At 45.4% G+C, this 21,725-nt stretch overlaps 1 protein-coding gene across 1 annotated transcript in view; it reads left to right on the top strand.

Moving 5' to 3' along the window:
• The window catches only part of ARFGAP3 (ADP ribosylation factor GTPase activating protein 3), a 44,451-nt gene that overhangs the window by 7,832 nt on the left and 14,894 nt on the right, over nucleotides 1-21,725 (top strand). Inside the window, exons 3-11 of the mRNA XM_054582482.1 lie at nucleotides 2,035-2,107; nucleotides 4,721-4,852; nucleotides 5,737-5,820; nucleotides 8,316-8,394; nucleotides 12,860-12,919; nucleotides 14,431-14,477; nucleotides 15,044-15,183; nucleotides 19,095-19,223; nucleotides 19,656-19,772. Of these exons, the coding sequence (XP_054438457.1) occupies nucleotides 2,035-2,107; nucleotides 4,721-4,852; nucleotides 5,737-5,820; nucleotides 8,316-8,394; nucleotides 12,860-12,919; nucleotides 14,431-14,477; nucleotides 15,044-15,183; nucleotides 19,095-19,223; nucleotides 19,656-19,772 (861 nt within the window). The remainder of the gene's footprint in view (nucleotides 1-2,034; nucleotides 2,108-4,720; nucleotides 4,853-5,736; nucleotides 5,821-8,315; nucleotides 8,395-12,859; nucleotides 12,920-14,430; nucleotides 14,478-15,043; nucleotides 15,184-19,094; nucleotides 19,224-19,655; nucleotides 19,773-21,725) is intronic.

Raw genomic sequence — 21,725 nt, 5'->3', positions numbered from 1 at the left:
CCCGTGCGTGACAGAGAATCCCTGCCAGCTCAATTCAAGAACAATTAGGGTTTTTTTAGATTTTTATTTCTAAAAAATACATAAACAATGTTTTGCTTTATTTTTTCAAAGATAGTTTAGGACTAAAAGTTGGAAAGCAGGTTAGCAAGTCAGAGGACTTGAGGCTTCAGTTTCAGGTCCTCGTTTAAGTCAGGTACCTGTTACGTGCCCGTGCCAGGAGCGTGAGAGAAAAACAGGGGACGCGCCTGCCCTCTGGGGTTTGCTGCTTCTAACAACAGGTGACAGGGTTACCGCGATGATGAGGGTGATGGTGGCACTTTTTGCCATCTGGTGTTTACCAGGAGCCAAGCGCTTTTCAGATAGTGGTGTATTTAATTTCTACAGGGGTGAAATAGATAATCCTACATTTTTTCCTACTTTACAGACGAGGAGAGTGAGGTGCAGAGGTCGAGTAAATCAGTTCCCCAGGGTCACGCAGCCTGAATGGCGGAGCTGAGATTCCACTCTCAGTCTGTCGCCAGGGCTGTGCTGTTACCGGCCACCTGTGACTGCTGGGGTGGGAAGCGCCACCTAGTCTAACTGGGCAGGGGGTGGGTCACGACAGTATGGGGACTAAGCAAGGTCTTTCAGAGAAGGGATTTCAGAACAAGATACATAATTTAATCACCTTGCTTGGTGATCCAATTCTAAAAGATTTATTTTTGTCTTTGGGAAATATGTTCCTTATCAAGTACGGCTTTATTTTTACTTTTTATGTCACCATGAAGTATATATGTCATCTGTATATGTGATAATAATAATGTATTCATGTCAGTATTAATCTTAAGGTAGCTATTGGCTTTAAAATAACACCTTAACATTCATAAGGATTAAACGTTACAAAGAGGCATAGAAATCAGTAAATGGAAGGGTGGCAATAAAGGAAATTTTGGGTGGGTTTGAAGCCTTTTTTCTTTCTCCATTGCCCACTTTGTGAGGGCTGTTCTGCCTGCATCCATTCTAACATGTCCACATTCCTTTACAGTAAGTGCAGGACAAGCTATTGTGGAATAGAGGGTAGCCCTGCTTTTTTGCTCCTCTCTGTCAATTCTGTACAGAGGCTTCCAACATTGTTGTGCTGCCCTAGCTTGCTTTACACTGATCACTTCGTGAATTTTTTAAAAAGATTTATTTTTTTAGAGAGGGGAAGGGAGGGAGAAGGAGGGAGAGGAAAAAAAAAATCAAGGCGTGGTTGCCTCTCATGCACCCCCCTACTGGGGACATGGCCCACAACCCAGGCACGTGCCCTAGACTGGGAATTGAATCGGTGACCCTTTGGTTCGCAGGCCAGTACTCAATGCACTGAGCCACACCAGCCAGCGCAGAATTTTTATTGCTGGGAAATACTCTGCTCTGAGGTGATGTTAGGTTTCAGGTGCGGTGGAGTAGGAGGCACTTGCAGCTTTCACTTCAAGAGTGTTCGATCCTGAGTTTTCTTCCCTCCTTCATGGCGGTAGGTAGGTCCCTTATACCTGAGGGTGAAATGAGGAGCATCCTCTAGGCTCTACTAAGGGCCAAAGTGGATGCCTGGAAAAATCCAAACAGGACATCTATTCTGAGTAGAAACACATTACCTAATTTTGGATCATGACCCACTAAGGGTATAAGGCAGAGGCAGCATTGTTCCAACAGCCCCACGAAGCTTTTGTTCTGTTCCCTAGAGGACATGACTGCTGGAGTTGGTGCCACAGAAGTACTGCTGGCCTGGTGTGGTCGGCATGGCCTGCATGGGCTGCCCGCGGTTGGTGTGGAGGGGAGCAGGTGGTCGGGGCCATCAGAGCCTTGGCTTCATGGAAGGATGAGAGGGGCCAGGAGCTGCTGGACCAATAGTCGTGCACTTGGCCATCTGGAAGCATGTGTCACTGTTAATATGAACTTATAATTCTCCAGGATCCCGATGATCAAGAAAACCTTTCATAAGGGTTCTCAAAAGTTTAGTGGCTTGATTGTGGGGGAAAAAAAGTATTAACATTTAAGAATGTTCTTTCCATTTAGATCTACAGAGTTGGATTCCAACTGGTCTTGGTTTCAGTTGCGATGCATGCAAGTTGGAGGAAATGCTAACGCGGTAAGTTCATCTCAGACTCATTTTCCTTCAGTATGAACGTGTGTTCCACTAGTAAAGAAGTTCAGCACTTGCACTACGTGGAAGGCCCTATCAGATAACAGAGAGACATGGGGCTTTGGAGCTGGATGACCCAGTTGACTTGTTTAACCAAAAATCTGTTAAACACCTGATAATCACAAAGCTTTGGGCTGGGTGCTGGGATCTAGTGACGAACAAGACAGATAGATCCCCTCTCTTATAGACAGACACAGAGAGTCATTAAAGAAGCACATAAACAAGAACCTAACAGGTGGTGAGAGTGCTTCAAAGAAAATTTCAACAGAAGGCGGTGACATGGAGGAATTGGGAGGCTTCTTGATGAGAGTAGTTTTTTAATGTGCAGTGGTGATTCTCATGCTTAGAGTGGAATGAATGCTTACAGCCGCTTACACCTGAGTTTCATTTAATTTATGAAATCGACAAATTTTTAATAAAACCTCTTCAACTTTTCAAATACAATATATATTTATTTATAAACTTAGTAATTTCTGTGCAAAAAATAACCAATTAAATGGTCACTTAGTTTATAATTGTATATAAAACAGTAGACTTCTTAAACCCTACTTACAAACCTAAGGATCCTCAAACATTTTAAACTTCATTTACAAATTCAATATATTTGATTTCCCAAACTCTAAATACAAGTCTAGCCAGCAAAATCACATAAAGCACTGATACCCTATTTATTTTTTTTAGAGAATGGGGAAGGGAGGAAGAAAGAGGGAGAGAAACATCTGTGTGCAAGGGAAACATTGATCAGTTGCCTTTCACATGCACCCACCTGAGGACCTTGCCTGCAACCCAGGCATGTGCCCTGACTGGGAATTGAACCAGTGATCTTTTGGTTCATAGGCTGGCACTCAGTCCACTGAGTCACACCAGCCAGAGCTGATACCGTATTTATAATGCTAAGTGGTAGAGGTTTAGTAAATAGAATTCCCGTAGACATGCTAATAAACGTTCAAAGTGTAAGAAATCAAATTTGTATGCATTTCAAATAAAAATTATATCTAGCATCAACTTGATATTTAAAATTAAAATTGTAAATCTAAAATAGTAGTTTTCAAAATACCAGATTCCCTTGGAATAGTGTTTCTCAAACTTTTTTCATTAATGTTCCCTAAACAGAAAAATTAAAGTTAGATTATTATAAATTTAAATTGAATTTAATTTTTCCCTAGTGAGAGGAAATTAAATACCAAGGAATATGATATGTCAGGTAAGGGTGGGCATTGGAGGGTCACAAACCATTGTAATAACTAAGATTTTTTTCATTTTCCAAGAATCAGTTTTTCCCCATTAAGAATGCATTCAATCTGCCCTGGCTGGTGTGGCTCCGTGGATTGAGCGCTGGCCTGTGAACCGAAAGGTTTCTGGTTCAGTTCCCAGTCAGGGCACATGCCTGGGTTGCAGGCCAGGTCCCCGCTTAGGGGCATATGAGAGACAACCAATCTCTCACACAATAATGTTTCTCTGCTCCCTTTCCCTCTCCCTAAAAATAAATAAGTAAAATCTTTAAAAAAGAGAGAATGCATTAAATCCTTAACATTTCAAGCATCTTATTAGAAATCCATGCCCATTATCATGATGTCCACAAGCTTGTTCTAACGCTATGGGTTTGATTTTACCCATCCTTGTCTCTAAGCCTTCCCAAGGGTGCAGAGTCCCCCACGCACCTCGAGAGAGCAGCTTCCTCCTCTCCAGCCAGTGGAGCTGGGGAATGGCATAGGGAAGGGTCAGGTCCCTGGGCACCGCACTCCGCAGTGGAGTTGGAACCATCCTCAAGTTGGAACACCAGCTCTGCCTCCCACTTACCTGTGTGATGTTGAGCAAGTCATTGAACCTCTCTGTGCTTCAGTTTCCCCACCTGCGAAGTGTAGATAATAACAGTGACATCTGATGGTGTTGCCATGAGGATTTAATGGGTTGGTGCCCAAAGAAGGTAGAACGGGATCTGGTATGTGTGCATGTGCATTATTGATCAAGTTGGGTCCATGAAAGGGTCGCGCATGCAGGTTTTGGAATACCTCCTTAATTAAGATATGGATTTTGTAATTCATGTCTGTGCATGGACCCGTATAAGGGGCCGGAGCAGGCGCCTCTAGTTGTTCAAGTATTTCTTTTATCACCTCGCCTGTGCTGCCTCTGGTAGTGAATAAATGGTGCTGAACAATGTGAAGGCCGGCGTAGCTCCAAACCAATTTGTCAAAAATTCCAATTTCTTGGAATCCCAATTAAAATGGACTCCTCATGAATTAAAACTGGTCCTGAGTGGAAAGCGTCCCCCCAAGTGACATTTAGAGTGACAGGGGGTTCACTAGAGAAACGAAGGGCCAGTTATTTCATTTTGTAATTCAAGGCTTGTGTCCAGTTTTACCAAAATACCAGTGTCACATCTGTGGAACGTGTTCCCTTTTACAAGGAAGATTTTAAAATTTTCCTGGTTTACATGATTTGGGTTTTCTAAACCCTCACTAGGTATTTTCAAAAACCCTTCCTGACAGAAGTGAGGTTTGGGTCACTGGGTGCGACGCGCTGCAGTATCGCTAGTAACCCGTGCGCTCTCCTCCGCAGTCGTCCTTCTTCCACCAGCACGGCTGCGCCACCAGCGACACCAACGCCAAGTACAACAGTCGCGCGGCCCAGCTCTACAGGGACAGAGTCAAGTCGCTGGCCTCGCAGGCCACGCGGAAGCACGGCACTGACGTAAGCGCAGCCCTGCGCCTGCTGGGTGGTTCGTTTGCGTAGGCAACGTGGCTCTTAGCAGGGCGCCGCCTACCGCTCCTCTCTGCGCAGATTGCTCTTTGGCTGCCGCAGGCTCTGAATGCACAAGGTGTCTCGCTGTCGTCACCAGGTCACTGTGTAACCGTACTCTACCTGTGCTTTTGTTTAAAGACGCCTCACTTATGTGGATCCGCGGCTCTAAGCTGGAACTCGGCCAGCGGCGCGCGTAACCCAGGCCCCGCCGAGCCTGCATCCTCCCCACAGGGCCCGTCACAGCCTTGGCCGGTAGGGCGCCGGGGCGCCGGCCAGCACCGTGGGGGCCATTTTAAAACAGGAGATTTACCTCCAGGAAACACAAAAATGTGACAGCGTGGCACTAAATAGGCCATGAAAAGGGCACTTGTTTTACAGTATGAACGGAATCAAGGCCGAGTGTCTCCTTGCTCCGCTCGGCTGGGAGCGGATGCCCGCTGCACCTCAGGGCCTTTGCTGCTCTGCACAGGTCTGGGGGGGACCGTGAGCACCTCCGGAACTGATTTGGGGGCTGCAAGCAGATTGTAGCGAATACGTGAGTTTGCAAATAAGGACCCCACAAACGAGGAGGCTTCACTGAACTGTGGGACCTGCACTTAGGCCTGAAGTCCTTTTCAGAAATGTCCGTGACCTCCTCAAGGTTTGGAAGCAGAGCTCACTGGGCCAGTACATGACTAAAATGTGCTCAGGGTCCTGCATAGGCCTGTTACTGATTTTTAAATAACGGAAAACACCCATCTTCAGCAAACGGGTCTCTAGAGAAGGAGTGGAGCATGTTAAATAAGACCTTCAGAGCCAGGGAAAATGCTAACGTACTTCATGTTTCGTTCTAGCTGTGGCTGGATAGTTGTGTGGTTCCGTCCTTGTCCCCTGCACCAAAGGAGGAGGACTTTTTTGCCTCACATGCTTCTCCTGAGGTATGTATTATGCGGTACATAACTTTGCAGTGTGCTTACTCTGACAGTTATAAAGCGTGTGTATTTAAGATGTGTCAGCCCTGGCTGGTGTGGCTCAGTGGATTAAGTGCCACCCTGAGAACCAAAGGGTCCCTGGTTCGATTCAGGCCAGGTCACCAGTAGGGGGCGTGTGAGGTGCAACCACTCGTTGATATTTCCCTCTTTCTCCCTCCTTTATTTTATTCTCTAAAAATAAATAAAATAAAATCTTTAAATAAAACTATGAGACTTTAAAAAAAACAAAATAAAACTTTTCAGTTAGGATACAGGCTAAGCTTCTGTGACAACCCTGAAACGGTCTCTTAACCAAGATAGAAATCCCAAAATCATTAGATCAGGGACTATAAGCCTTGAAAGCCCAGAATGTATACTGACTGGTCCTTTAAGGAAATGTGTGCCGACCTCCGACTTAAAGCCTCGGCTGCTCTGTCAGCCGCCCTGCCTCCTAGTCCCGCTAGGGAAAGGGCGCCTTTTGTGAACCGAACTGCTGTTCAATGCATTAGTTAACTCTCAGATTAAAAAAAGGTGTGACATTTTTTAAAAATAAAAAAAGATGAGGTGTGACAAAGGTTTTGGCAGAAACTGCCAAACTTTGATTTTTTTTGCTATCATAATTTGCATGTACATGTTATTATTGATGCAGTCAATAGTTACCAGAAATAGTTATCAAAAAAGAGGAGAACAGAAAACAGTAAAAAAAATAAAAAAATAAAAATAGGATAAGGTGTTCTATTGTGAGCTTTGCTGTTGTTTAATTTAGAACTAGACACAGAATATCCGTAATTAGTAGCTAAGAAATGTCAGGAATAGAAATGATGGGCTAAAAAAAGGAGAGAAATGAATAGTTTGGTGTGGGTTAGGGTTGGAGATGTCAGTAGGAATTCATGTTTGTTTTACTCTGTGTATACACACACGTACATACGTAATGGAGAGCTAATTCTAGACGTGTGTGAGGATGTGGGTTAGTACCCACATATGTGTATTGCCCAGCTCTGTCCACTGACAGGGCCTGGGGACAGTGACATTTCAGCGCAGCAAACACACCTAGCACCAGATCTTGGTTTCCAAATACCCTTCTCCAATGAAAGGAACCAGGGCCGCCGTTGGAGCAGAGGCAGACGGTAGGACTGGGGCTGCTGGGGCGGATGAGCCTGGAGCATCCCGTAGAGCCAGAAAGTGAGGAAGTGCTAGAGGGAGGGCTTGGGAAGTGGACGGGTCATGCCTGAAGGACTCGGGAGCCAGCCTGAAAGAGCTCCCAGTGGTCAAAGCTAGACCAGTTGGAACAACAAAATAAGTAATGACAATATTGAATTATAATCCAGAGGGCCCTGGCTGGTGTGGCTCAGTGGATTGAGCACCAGCCTGGGAACCAAAGGGTCACCTGGTTGGATTCTCTGTCAGCTCATGTGCTTAGGTTGCAGGCCAGGTCCCCATCAGGGGGCGTGTGAGAGGCAACCACCACACATTGATGTCTCTTTCCCTCCTTCTCCCTCACTTTCCTCTCTCTAAAAATAAATAAATAAAATCTTTAAAAAAATTTACCCATGAATTATAATCCAGAGAATGAAATAAATATCTATAAGTTCATACTGATATAAATAGATGATTGAATAAATAAATTGGGACAAGGGACAACCTTCCTTATAGAAACATTCCAAGTCATGTATAATTGATACTCCCCCTTCAGGAGGTAGAATTTTACGCCCCTGCTTTTGAGTAGGGGCCAGACTTAATGATGAGCTTCCCAAGACTGGGAAATGGAAAGGGAAATCAGAAGCTGAGCAGGAAAAGACTGACAGGCACCACTCGAACCAAGTGCTCAAGGTTAGCGTCGCCAGCGTTCAGCCATGTTGACATGAGGAGGTGAGAAGGACTCCTTACCTCTGTGGTTTCCTTTCCCTAAATCTACTCTTATCATGAGAAAACATCAGGCAAACCCAAATTGAGGGACATTCTACGAAATACCTGATCAGTACCTGTGAAAAGTTTCAAGGTCATGGAAAACGAAAGACTGAGAAACTCTTACAAACCAGGGAGTCTAAGGAGAAGTAACAAATGCAGTGTGGCATCCTGGATTGGATCATGGAACAGAAAAGAACTATCGGAGGAAAAATAGGTGAAATCCAAATAAAGTCTGGAGTTTAGCTAGTATTGTACCGTAGCAATTCTTAGTTATGACAGAGGCACCTCAGGGATTTTAACATTAAAGGCAGTTGAATGAAAAGTAAGAAACTCTGCTATCTTAAGCAACTTCTGTGTAAAACTGAAATGATTACATAATAAAGACTTCATTTTTAAAAAGGAGGAAAAGGGATGTGAGCATTGAAATAGAGACTTAAGATTAGACATGATTAATATAATATTATCCTTCCTTCCCACTAATCCAGGCTCCTTAAATCATTAGTTTTTCCCCTTCTTTGATTTGGTTTCCTTTGACCTTTGTCACTTTATTTCAGGTGAGTGGCGCAGGGTGGACCTCAGCACACCCAGAACCTTCGTCTGTTGCGCCGAGGAGCGCGGAAGCCGCCCCCGCAGGTACCGCAGGCCTGGCAGGCAGTCGCGGGGCCGTCGCAGACAGCCGTCCTGGGCTCAGGGGCGTGCTGTGTGCTCTAGGGAGTGAGGCCAGATTGGAAGGTGGACAAAGTAGATCACTGAACAGGGCGTAGGGCCTCATAGAAACATACACACACAACACATTCTGGAAGATACACACCAAATTCTTAGCTGGAGAAGGAAATTACTGAGGATTTGTACTTTTAACTTGGTACAGTTTTGAAGTGACTGAACTTTTATAAATGAGTTTCTGTTTTATAGTAAGAAAATCAGATTTCAACTTGAAAAACTTCTATAAACAGCTGATACCTAATGATTCACATTTGGTGACTTTATTGTAGGATTGTATGTATTGTAAATATACTTATATCAATTGCTCACATTTAAAAAATTGGGGGGATGAAGGTATAAGAGAACTAAATGGTAATGGGAAAAAAGATTAAAGATTAAATCCAGAAATTAAAAATTTTTAAAAAGAAAAATAAAATTTAAAAATCAGTTATGTTATATGAATAACATGGATCAAGACATCAGCTTTTTCTGATTTAAAATTGAGTGTCTTGTTAGCAAGGATGTGAGTGTAAGTGAACAACAGAAATAAAACATCGACAACTAAGCAGTGAACTCCTAGCATGTGGTACCCAAAGAAGTGCTGCCTTGTGTAAGTTGAGCCTAGAACTGCTTTAAGGAACTTAGTGTAACAGGAAGGAATGAGTAGTCCCCACGCTTAAGGCTGGGGGTACTGAGCAACTTCCTGGCAAGGATTCTGGCGGGGGGTCGGGGCAGTCTTTCACCTGTGAGAGGAGTCAGGGCGCGTGCTGTGAGGAAAGGAGTCACTTCACTTGTGGGGAGTCCAGAGGGAAGGGCGGGCGTGTCCGAGGTTCCAGCGAACAACAGGTTTCAGGATGCCTGTCCGTTCACTGGTCTGGGAGAGACTTCTCTGTGAATCAGGACAAACATTGGGCATCCTGGGGAACAATGAATGGAGCTGGGACAGATGTGTAGCATTTTTGGAAAAAAAATAAAATAAAGCAGAATTTCATCTTCACTCTTTTTCCTAAACTAAATTCAGGTGGGTAAAAGATTTAAATATAAAACATGAAAATATGAGAGTATTGAAAGAAACACGGGCGACGCTTTTCTGCTGCCCTGGAATGGGGCAGCCCTTCTCTACCTGTTCAAGCCTCATGAAGGGGAGAGATGAGGAAGTCTGACTACTGGAAGTGTAAGTCGGTGGTCTGAGGCAGTGCTTTCAAGACAAGGGATAGCAATTTGCAATGCAGTGAGCCCTGACCCGTGTGGCTCAGTTGGTTGGGTGCAAAGTGAAGTTCTCAGGTTTAATTTCCAGGCAGAGCACGTACTTAGGTTGATCGATGTTTTGCTCCCTCTCTTCCTCCCTCTCTTTCCCTCTCTTTAAAAATAAATAAAATCTTTTTTTAAAAAAATACGATTCATATACAGACAAAAAGCTTGGTTCCTTAATATGCAAAGAACTCTGACATGACCGGTTTTGTACGGTTTGCAACCTGTGATTTTTTTTTCACATTTCGTTTTCTCTGCACATGGCCCCAGATGCCTGCAATGAAGACATCGCCATACCACCGACTGGCGTTTAGTTCTTTGATTTCTTTGGCTCCCACTGCCCTGCGGCCGCCCTGGCCCTACTCCCCTTTCCTGTGTTTGCTGTCTTTGGAGTGGGACTCTGACCTGGTCAGCACGTGGCGGCCTCCTTATCGGAGTCTCAGCCGCCCGGCCTCTCCTCAAAGAGGCCCCTGAGCTCCCCAGCCACAGCCACGTCGATGCATGTCGCCTTCCTCGTGGCCTGGCACGGCTCAGCCCCAGGGACTCATGTGTCCCTAAGCTTCATGTCCATCGTGTGTCCCTTCCACTGGGCTGTGAGCACCTAAATTCTTTTTATTTAATTTTTTTTATTTATTGATTTTTAGAGAGAGAGAGAGAGGGGCATGGATTTGTTGTGCCACTTATTTTTTGCATTCATTGGTTGCTTTTTGATGTGCCGTGACTCATGATTGAACCCACAACCTTAGCATATCCTGAGCTACCCAGCCAGGGCAAAAAAATTTTTTTTTTAAGATAAGGAATCTATGTGAGCTGGTGATTGGTTTGTCATATCCATAAAGGACAAGAGAAAAACTGATTCCAGTACTCTCCTGACTGACAAGTGGAAAGGCTGGGGTTTGTAGCTTCTGAGATACAGACGATCATTTGAACATTGTTACTGTTACAATTTAGTAGCATAAAAGGCCTGTTGAGATTGAAGGTTGCCTGCCCCGGGGAGATCTAAACCTCTCAAGTCCAGGTGTCTCAGTTCCTTTTTCTAACAGAAAACTAAGGTAACTAAATATAGAGCAAGGCTTTGTCCTTGTAAATATTTTTTAGGCTATGTTCTTAGCCAAAAAACTTCTCCTAAAAGGTTTTATTTTTTAGGATCCCCATCCTTTTGTACCTGTAACAGTGCATTCCTGTCTCTTCGCCATCCAGAATTTTTTTTTTTAATCCTCACCCAAGGATATGTTTATTGATTTTAGGGGGAGGGGGAGAGATCCGTAGACATGAGAGAAAAACATTGATAGTTGTCTCCCGTACACACTCCAATGGGGGATCGAACCTGCAGTCTATGTATGTACCTTGACCAGGAATTGAACCTGCAGCCTTTTGGTGTGTGGGATGATGCTCCAACCAACTGAGCTACCCAGCCAGGGCCAGAATTTTAGTTAAGGAACTATTAGCTCTCAAGGCCTAACCCAGAATTGGATTTGCCAGCACTGGGTGACTGGCGCAGTCTTGAGTAAACTTAAGGATTGCACTATAAAAAGGGGAGAACAGCATAATTGCAACAAATAGAATATGAGGCCTTAGATACTCTGCTGGTGTGTTCTTATTCACTGCTGTTTCTCCATTAATTGCCCAGAGCACTTCCTGGCCCAGAATAGGTAACCAGCAAATTTGTGGATAGTTCTTTTTCTACAAATTATCATTGTTCTCATCCATCCTCCTTTACCTGTTTAAAAGACTTAACTAGCCCTGGCTGGTGTGGCTCAGTGGATTGAGTGCCCACCTGCGAACCTAAGGGTCGCCAGTTTGATTCCCAATCAGGGCATATGCCTGAGTTGCAGACCAAGCCCCCAGTAGGGGGCGCTGAAGAGGCAACCACACATTGATATTCCTCTCCGTCTCTTTCTCCCTCCCCCTCTCTAAAAGTGAATAAATAAAATATTAAAAAATAATAAAACAAAAGCCTTAACTAGAGTTTACCTTTTAAATATTTATAAAAATAAAACAGTTGTGTTTCCTCTGTTGGTCGTGCCCCTTTTTAAATGATAGCTTTATTGACGTGTAACTCATACCATAAAATTCACCCTTCGAAGTATGCAATTCAGTGGCATTAAGTATATTCACAAGGTTGTGCCACCCTCAGCACTAATTCCAGAACATTTTCATCACCCCACAAAGAAACCCCACACTGCCCTGGCTGGGTAGACCAGTGGGCGAGAGCGTCATCCACATATGCCACGGTTGTGGGTGCGGTCCCCAGTCAGGACACTGCAGAATCAACCAATGAGTGCTTAAGTGAAACAGCAAATTGCTCTCTCTCTCTCTAAAAAAAAGTTAAATAAGATATAACTTTACCAAAAAAAAAAGAAACCCTGTATTCATTAATAGTCACTCCCGGTCCCCTCCTGCCCCTCCCCCCCAGCCCCTGCACCCACCATTCTGCTTTCTGTTTGTAAGGGTTTGTCTACTCTGAGCACTTCACATGAATGGACTCAGACAACATATGATCTTTTGTGACCAGATTCTTGTGCTTAACATAATTTTTTATAGGGTCACCCATGTTGTAGCCTGTGTCAGTATTTATTTTTTTTTTAAGGACCAAATAACATTCCATTGCATGGATATAGTACGTGATGTTTACCTATTTTTAAAGTAATAAAGTTAAAATAACAGAATGTTTTTCAGTAAAGACTTTAATAGAGTTCTTAACCAGGATCATTTTTTAGGTCAATTAGAAAATAGGGCACATTGCTCGGCAACTGAAAATTTAGGTTTCTATCATGGATATGATTGGTGTTAGAATTTCCAAATACTACCATATGTTGGGTGTGTAGTCCATGTATATACTAGCTCTCTTAGAACAGTTTACTTTAAAACATGAGATCATAAGATAGAATTCTGAATGACATTAATCAGGGAGACCACTAACATTTTTATTCTATAAAGCAACTGGATAAAAAATGCACTTCTATTTTAATGCACTTCTAAATCAAAATTCTTGTAATGGTAAAATAGGATATGGAGGTAAAGAGAAAGGGACGCATTGACAAAATTGGACATGTAGTACTCAGCAAGTAGAATATATTACGTATTCAAAAGCAAGTTTGATAAGTATATTTTCTTCTTTAATATCAATATTTTTAACTTGCAGGTGGACCAGAGCAAGGACCAAGTGTGGAAGGTCTTAACGTCCCAACCAAGGCTGCCTTAGGTAATGTGCATGAGAATATTCTGATTTAGAGAGTGAGATTCACTGAGAAAAAAATGAATCCTGCCTTTGCATTCTGCCTAGAATTCATGGACTGTATGGCACCAGGACTATTAATCTATACTCTTAAAGAGATTTTATTCCGCCGACACGCTTGCTGATCTCTTTAAGCCGGCTAGATGGCCCAGCCATCCGCTCCTCCTGGGGGCCTGGCCGAGAGGCGGTGGGCGCGTGTGAGTTGCAGTCCTGTGCGGGGCTGGTTTGTGTTCCAGTGACAGCAGAGGTCAGGGCAGCCCCACCCTACCTGTTTATTCAGGACTTCTAGTACCTTCTCCTCCTTCTGATTTTATAATAGGTGAACTCAGTCCTTAGTTTTTCATTATCAGGGAAGTATAATCTGAAATTGGTGCTTATTACTTTGCATTCATTGGAAAACAACTGCTTTAGTCAAAAATAACTAAATTGTTAGTAGTGTTTCAGATCTTTTCATCGTGCATCAGTTGACTTATAGGAGGTAGGGAGCAGATTCTCTGAGGACCACAGCACAAACTTAGAAGTGGAGGAAAGAAAAATGTTCCTGCGTCCCTTTTTCCTACTTGAAATGGGATGATGTTATCCTCTCATTAGGGCTAAAGATTTTAATCTTTTGTTTGTGGTTTTATGCTATCTTTTCCTATTAAAGCACATTTTCAGCTTTGTAAAAAAAAATTAAGATTTAATTTTTACTGAGTCTCATTTACATGTGATTCTAAAAACAAAATATATATTCTATGACTAAAGTTTACCCAGGAAAACAATATTTTAGAATCTTTCCCTAAAAGCACTATATATTTTTTGTGCAATTTAGAAAGTACCACTACTAAAATAATATGTTGCTTTATATTTCCTACTGATTAATATGATAAAATCTGTATATAACTGAAGGTGGAAAGGCATATCCCTTCCTGCTTTAGTTATACACTTAATGCCTGGCTAAGTCTATGTTTTAAATGAATTTGGAAAGTGTTTGAAGAGCAGAGGTTGGTGGGAGAGTGTGCGCTAACTAACGCACGTGAGGCGCCCGCGCGGTAAGAAACGGGTGGGGCCGGCCCGGGCGCTTTATTTCTCCTCAGCATGGTGTTCAGAAAACATGTTTTCTGAGTGTGGGTGCTCTTGGGAATACTGGGGACCCCACTTTGATGAGACAAGCTCCATTCTTGTAAGATGCACATGTACACAGGGTGGCACCAAAGGAGGGTTAGTGCCATGAGCACACAAAACAGAGTTTATTCTTGCATTACTTTGCATGGATTACTGTGTTTTCCAGATGAACAGCTGCAAGCTTGCCTTTGCCCCACCCTACATTTGTCTTCTGGATGACAAGCTAATGTGGGAAATGTTATAGCCTCTTAAATAATAATAAACTGTATCTTAGAATTTTTTAAAAAGAAAATTAGAAATTAAAAAACATCTTAAAAATAGAAAAAAAACATATTTCTATTGGTCTGACTTTCCACTTTTTATTTTTTTGACAGAGGTTTCCTCTATCATAAAAAAGAAACCCAATCAACCTAAAAAAGGAGTGAGTATGATGTATAAAATACCTGATAGTTCAGCCCTAAAATCGCTGATGCACTTGAGAAAGCCACCCTCATCTCGTCGTTTTATTTTTATTTACTTTGATCCATATTATGTATAGTCAGTATGGCCTGGATAAAGACTCTGGCTTGCTCAGTGAGGTGAATGTCACAGCAAGTGAAGATTTTCTAGAATGCGTGCTTAACATTTTTCCTGTCAATGATGAAATTCCAATAAAACCCAATCAGCAGAGGCTCCCTAGGCGTTGCTGTCCTTGTTGCGTTTCTGTCCGCAAGGCCGCAAGGCTGTCTGGGGAGGTCTGGGGGCAGGCTCAGGGCTGAACCTGCCCCCCCACTAGCTGGCTCTGCGGCCCTGGTCAAGCCTCTTCACTTGCTTGAGTTTCGGCTCTGCCCCTGGAAACGGGAGGAAAGTGATGCCCGCTTCCTAGGGTCGCGAGGACAAGGACGAGAACAGGTGTAGGTGCCTGCCACAGTGCCCGCTGTAAACGTTAGCTGTTGCCGCAAAGTTGTCGAACAGTTTGGGTAGAATATAATTTTATGTATCTTCTAGCTTGGGACCAAAAAAGGAAGTTTGGGAGCCCAGAAACTGACAAATACGCGCTTTACTGAAATAGAAAAACAAGCCCAAGCTGCAGATAAAATGAAGGAACAAGAAGACCTGGCCAGGACGGCACCTAAGGAGGAATCAATGTAAGTTGAATTTAGTTATAGTAACAAGGTTTTAGTGGCTGGGACAGTTAACTAAGCACCTCGCAGATTTCCTTTACTAATGCTGTTTATTTTTACGTGTGTATGAGGAGGGTCACACAAAGTTTAGTTTTATGAAAACAAATATCGCTGTGATATGTGGGCTGGAAGGGAAGAGGCCACAGCAGGGGGCGCGGCGACGCTCCCTGGCCGTGGCGGGGGGAGGTGTGTCAGGACGCGCGCGCCCGTGGAAGGCGCTCGACAGCGTCAGTCATTAGGGAAACGCGCAGTGAGGCACCGCGGCGGTCACAGGAGGCCACAGCCAAGGAGGCAGACGGTAACAAGGGTCGGCGAGAAGGTAGACAGATGGGAGCCCTTATACGTCGCTTGTGGCAATGTAGAAAGTTAAACATGAAGTATGACCCAGCAGTTCGGCTCCTAAGAGAAATTAAAACGTACGTCCACACATTCACACAAAAACTTGTGCATGAGTGTTCATAGCAGCATGAATATCTACAGCCAAAAAGTAGAAACAATCCAATGGCCATCAGCTGATGAATGGGTAAACAAAATGTGGTGTATCCATACCACGGAATATTATTCAGCCATAAAAAGGAGTAAAGCACTGACTCGTGCTACAACATGGTAAACCTGGAAAAGTTTGTTGCAAAGGAGCCGGTCACAAAGACCACATAATGTGCGATTCCGTGTATATGGAATGTCCAGAACAGGCGAATCCAGAGACAGGAAGCAGAGCAGTGGTTGCCCAGGGCTGGGCGCAGGGGTAGGAGAAGAGGAGTTTTGGTAATGGGTGTGAGGTTTGTTTTGGGGGTGATGAAAATGTTCTGGAATTAGGCAGTGGGGACGATACCAACCTTATGAATGTACTAAATGCTGCTGAATGACAGCCTCTGACGGGTGGATTTAATGCTGTGTGAAGTCCATCTCAATAACGAGAAAAGGATCCATAACGCAAGGCCCTGCTGAACCTAAATTCTGAATGTGGGATGGAAGGGGGTCGGTATGGCAGTCTTCAGAGGCCCTGGGTCACAGTCGGCACAGAGGAGAGGGAGAAGAAGAGTTTATGAGCCTGAAGAGGGAATTACGGCCTACGTGCAGGGGACAGGCCTGGACTGGAAAAGCTGGAATGAGGAAGGGGACAGGGAGGGCGGGCAGCAGTTCCAGGTGCTGAAGGGAGCTTGGCGGGCAAGTCCTGGTCAGAGGGGATGGGAAGGGAGCTGGAAGCCAGGGAGCCAGGCAGGAGGCTGGTCTCAAGCAAACACTGCAGGCTCTGGAGAACTCCCCTCGTATGTGGGACACAAGGGAAGCCTGGGTGTCTGGGACGTGCCCTGAGCACTGCGAGTGGCCCCAACGAGCGCGGGCGCAGCCCGGAGGGAAAGGCAGCTGGGCGTCCTCTCCCTGTGCATTTGTTTCGGTTACGTGGCGTTTCTCTCCTTTTCGCGTGTATTTTATCAGTTTTAGCTTGAATGGTGACAGACTGCATGATGAAAACAGTACTTCTTACTGTATGAGGTGGTTTTGAGGATTAACTTGGTTAATGTACATTACAGTGCCTTAAACAGAGCCTGGCACTCAGAGCCCAGTTGGGATACCTTACCGTTCACACCAACAGCTGGCCAAGTGGGGCCGGTATGGTGAGCCCAGGCCACTAGAAATTGTCATTTCTCACGGTCATTTAAGTCCTAGAATATAGTGGGCAGCACTAAATTGTATTTAGGTTTAAATGTGGTTCGAAAAGATTTGTATGAAATGTCGGTTGTCTCAGACGTCACTTGACTTTCTCTGACTAAGCTCGGTGTTTGGCCCTGGCAAAGGGGGAGGCTAAGTCTGAGTGTTCCCATGGCTTCTCTGGGCCGTTGGGGGAGGGCTCTGCCACAGGGCGCAGGCACCGCCTTCCCCGGGGGCGCGCCCACCGCGGGCCCACGGCCCCCTCCCCGCAGGCAGGTGGATGGAGGCTGGTTATTAATGTTGGAAGCAACGCCGGCCTTGACGCGTAGCTTTCACTAGGACTGTTTGATGCGCCGTGAAAGCAGAGATGCGGCCGTGGGGGATCTGTGTTTCATTGGGGAACCCCCGGTGGCAGCTCTCTTGGCCCTGTCCAGAACGGCCGCACACGGAGCCTAAAGCCCTGTCCTGCCTCTCAGGCCCGTCGCAGCTCAGGTTCACCGCCTGGCTCTGTGCCCGCTGTGAGAAGGGGCGCATGTTGTCCTTAAGACGTGAGAATGTTATTCTTCTGCAAGTTAATGGAGTTATAAGCTTCATTAAAGTAAATAAAGTTATTTCGGTTCAGTAAACTGCCAGGAACAGTGTTGGTTCTAGTATTACCAGACTGTGAAACTAAGCCGTCCTCCAGCAGCCTGACCCCTGCCTTCTGGCAGGCCCTCCGCCCACGCCGAGGGGGCCGTGCGCAGCCCGCAGGGGGCCGTGGGCATCCGCAGGAGGTGGGGAGAGCCAGCGCTCCCCGCCGCCTGAGCTGAGTGTCTCCCACGCCCTCCCCACCCTCCCCCAGGCCGGTCCTGGGAAGGGCTCCAGCTGACTCCTTAAGCCCATTAGTGCCCCCAGAGCACGACGGGTCACAGCGAGCCGGACGTTGGCCCGCGCGCCCCTCGCGAGGGACAGGCCGTCCTGGGGCAGACGTCCTCAGGAGGCCCGCTGCCTGGCCGGCCTTTTTCATTCCCGTCCGTCTTCTCCAGAAGAATCTGCTGCTACAGTGGTATCTGTTCCTGATTTTAAACAGACCTATTGTTTCCTTCCCAAAATTATGCTTGAAAGAGTATTTTTTTTTCCCTGAGTAATAAAATGGGTGTATTGCCATAGCCTGTGCCGCAGGATGAAGAGTAAAGAAAACAAACAGCCAGATTAAAACAGAATGAAGAGACCCTGCTTGACTCATTAAGGAAGGAAACAGTAGATGCAAGATTATTCTTCCTTAGCAAGAAATTCTGTTGCTGTTCCCTGTTACTACACGGAAATGCATTTATATTATTAGGAAATTTACATAGCACCTTGCTTATGCGGAATTCACAACATGCTATGCGAGTTTATAAAATGGACGACAGCTTAAAAATGCCAATATGGTAGACAGGTCGCTCTTCTGGGCCCTGAAGTTTTGTTGCTCTCTTACTAATATGATAAAATGCTCTTGTTATTGCCAAAATGGGCATAGTTTTCTTTATGAGAAATGAAGTATTTATAGTACTTTCAGAAATCTGAGAATAAGAGACAGTGTTTTATACATCTTTTTGCCCCTTTCGGTGCAGCATTTTTAACAGGAATTGATAAAGAGGCCCTCAGTTTCTGACTGGTCGTACAGAAAAGCCTGTTGGCAGAGGAGTGATTGTCTGTTTTAGATGCTTTCAGAGGCCTGGTTACATGAAGAGAACCTGTGGGAAATGTTCTTGTAAATTGAAGCATCTGTTGCAATTAGTAACCCCTTCTTAATTCATATATGTGTGAAGTCAAGTGTGTATGTATTTTTATCCTAAACCAATGAACTAACCTCACACTTTGATGTGTAATGTGGAAATAAAATATCAGTCCAAGTAAAAAATTCTCTTTTTTAATATCCTATATAGAAATAATTTTGGTGTACATTGTCATATGTAATAGGTCGTATAAGTTACTATCATGTGGTAATAGATAATGTGGTAATAGATAAACTAGGACAGTGCTGTAGGTTCAGCATAACCAAAAAGTGATATAAACTCACTTACATGACCTTGAGCACCTACTCAACAACAGCCTTTAAAAAGTGCCCCCTTGCCCTCATCATTGTTAATTATGGAGAGAAGCACAAAGCTGAAAGTATAAGTGACATGTTTAATTTTGCTGAGTATTTCAAATGGAGAGCACGGATTTAAAGCTGAATTAAGGAGCCTTTGGTTTTCTGGCAGTGTTTCATCCTTACGATTGGCCTATAAGGACCTTGAGATTCAAATGAAGAAGGAGGAAAAGGCGAACCTGAGCGGGAAGAAGAAGGCGGAGTCCGAGAGGCTGGGCATGGGGCTCGGCAGCAGCAGGAGGTAGGACCGCTGTTGGAGCGCAGCTTCAGAGCTTCAGCCAGCTCGCCAACCCTGGGTGGAGTTTTCCTGTTATTTTCCACCTTAACAGTATTTTCTCAGTATTCCCTCCTTTTCTCGATTGTTTCGCTTTACGCTGGTGTTCGATGTGGCCTGGAAGCTCCCAGGCTTGATTCTCCGGAAATGGGAGCTCGGTCCCACTCATCGCTCGGCAGGCGCCTCAGCAGCCCTGGAGTGTGTGACTGTGTCTTGTGGTATTCGTTACAGTCCTCACTGCTGTCCATACCAAAAAAAATAGTTTTATTGTTCCTGTTTTTAACCTTACCAATCAATTAATTGTTGTTGAGAGTATAGATGAAAACATTCCTCGGTGAACACAATTGTCTTTATGAACTAACTAACATAATTTTCCCCCTTTTATTCTGTTTTTTCAAGTGGCATTTCACATTCGGCAACTGCGGACATGCAGACCATCGAACAGGAAACGCCGGCCACGGCAAAGCCAAGGAAAAAGTACAGCGATGACAGCGATGAGTCGTGTTTTACTTCGAGGTAATCTGTTCAAAGTCATCACTAAGGCGTTGTTCTGAAAAGCAGCAGTTGGTGTGAACGTACTTATTTATTTGCAGGAGGAGCAAATACAAATCAGTTTACTTCACTGTTTTTAAAAGCTTTGGCTGGAGTCAGGGGTGTCCTTCGGAAAAAACTAGGGAAACGATTAATATTAAAATGTTCGATAACAAGATAGGAAAGTTGTGCTCCTCTGAAAGGGGAGACAGGAGAAATGTGCACACCCCTGCCAGCGCGCGCCGTGTTGTGGGCATCTCGTAGCCGAGCCTTTAGCTGACCCGCTCTCATTCAGGATGCCAGCCCAGGCCTCCCTGGGCAGCCACGCAGAGTGTTCAGTAAATTCTCCTTGTGTGTGTGTGTGTGTGTGTGTTAATAAAAACACTGTTGTCAGCCCTGGCTGGTGTGGCTCTAGTGGATTGAGTGCCAGCCTGTGAACCAAAAGGTCACCAGTTCGATTCCCAGTCAGGGCACAGGCCTGGCTTGCAGGCCGGGTCTCCAGTAAGGGGTGTGGCACAGGCAACCAATTAATGTATCTCTTGCGCATGGATGTTTCTCTCCCTCTCTTTCTCCCTCCCTTCTCCCCTCTAAAAATAGTTTTTGAAATCTTTTTAAAAATAAATAAAATAAAAACCACTGTTGGTGCCCTGAAGAGCTCGCAGGATAAGCCTGTCCCTGAGCACTCGCCATCTGATCAGACGAGTTGCCCAACACAGTGCAAAGCTGCCGTGGAGAGCGCGGCGGGTCAGGCTCCGGCGGCCTGCGGGGCAGGGAGAGTGGGTTTGGACTTAAATCGTCTCACTTGGGAGGCTCCTCCAACAGCCTGCCCGGCACAGAGGGGGTCCTGCTAAAGGCGCTCCAAGTAAACTTGGGGCATTACTGGTGAGGGCTGAGCATGTGGGCCCGGGATCCAGGCGGCCTGGACCTGAATCCTGGCTCTGCCACCCGATGACGGTGTGACTGTGGCCACAGTGTGTAACCCCTCTGTGTTGCATCTTCCCCGTCTGGACATTAGGGACACTGGCAGCGTCCGCCTCACAGCATAGTGCAGGGTCCAAGGACTTAATGCACACAGAGCGTTTGGGATGGTCCTTGTCTATAATTAATGTTATTTTGCCTGCTGTTACTCTACATAAACCCAATTCAAGAGACGTGTGACTCAATCTAAATGTTTAATCACTATTGTTAGACACTTAAATAAATCACAGGGAGCACCACCTTCATGTTAACAGTTTGGGGAACTCAAATGTGCGCCTGTCATTAGCGGGTGGTGCTCACGGGCCAGGTCCCGTCGCGGTCCCGTCGCAGCCACGTCGAAGGGCTGTGGGGTTGCGTGGCAGTCACAGACAGGCTTGGCACGGCCTCAAGTATGGGACACTTGTGTGTCCATTTTTCTCTTGTCCAAGCTCCTGGAGAGTGCTATCCTTGAAAACCTCTCTTACTATAGCTTCGGATTATTTCAAGTCCAGATATTTTACCAGAAAAAAAAAGTGGCAGTTTCTGTGGTGTCCACTGTCAGCGCTTCAGAGAGCCAGAGGCTTCCTGTTTGCCTGTTGTGGGTAAACGGTGCGACTCACCAGCTTCAGCTCGCTTAGTGGGGACACCCGAGCCATGCCCTCAGAAAGTATTTCTGTACTTGCCCTGCACGGCAAAGGAAGTGCTGGGCTTGGTGTGCGAGTTACGTGAGGGTCCGCACGTATCAGCTGCGCGCGGGGCCAGGGAGTGCGTGTGGTCGGAGGACTCGGGGTAGTGGTACGGGTTCGCCTTCCGCCCCTCAGAGAGTATAGCCAGCAAACCTCGGGTTAAGTCAGTACTGCTGCTGCGCGGCCCGGTGGGAAAGGGGAGCGGCCCTCAGACGCCTCTGCAGCGCATGCCTGCCTCTGGCCCCCCACGGGCTCCCGAGGGCTTTGCCCGGCTGCTGGCAGCTCGGGACTGCTG

This window comes from Pteronotus mesoamericanus, unplaced genomic scaffold (assembly GCF_021234165.1).
Source record: "Pteronotus mesoamericanus isolate MK-2021 breed Mesoamerican mustached bat unplaced genomic scaffold, CSHL_Meso_final contig_702, whole genome shotgun sequence".
NCBI classification, from domain to species: Eukaryota; Metazoa; Chordata; class Mammalia; order Chiroptera; family Mormoopidae; genus Pteronotus; species Pteronotus mesoamericanus.
The sequence above is the reverse complement of the archived record's forward strand: the minus strand, read 5'-3'. Positions and strand labels throughout refer to the sequence as shown.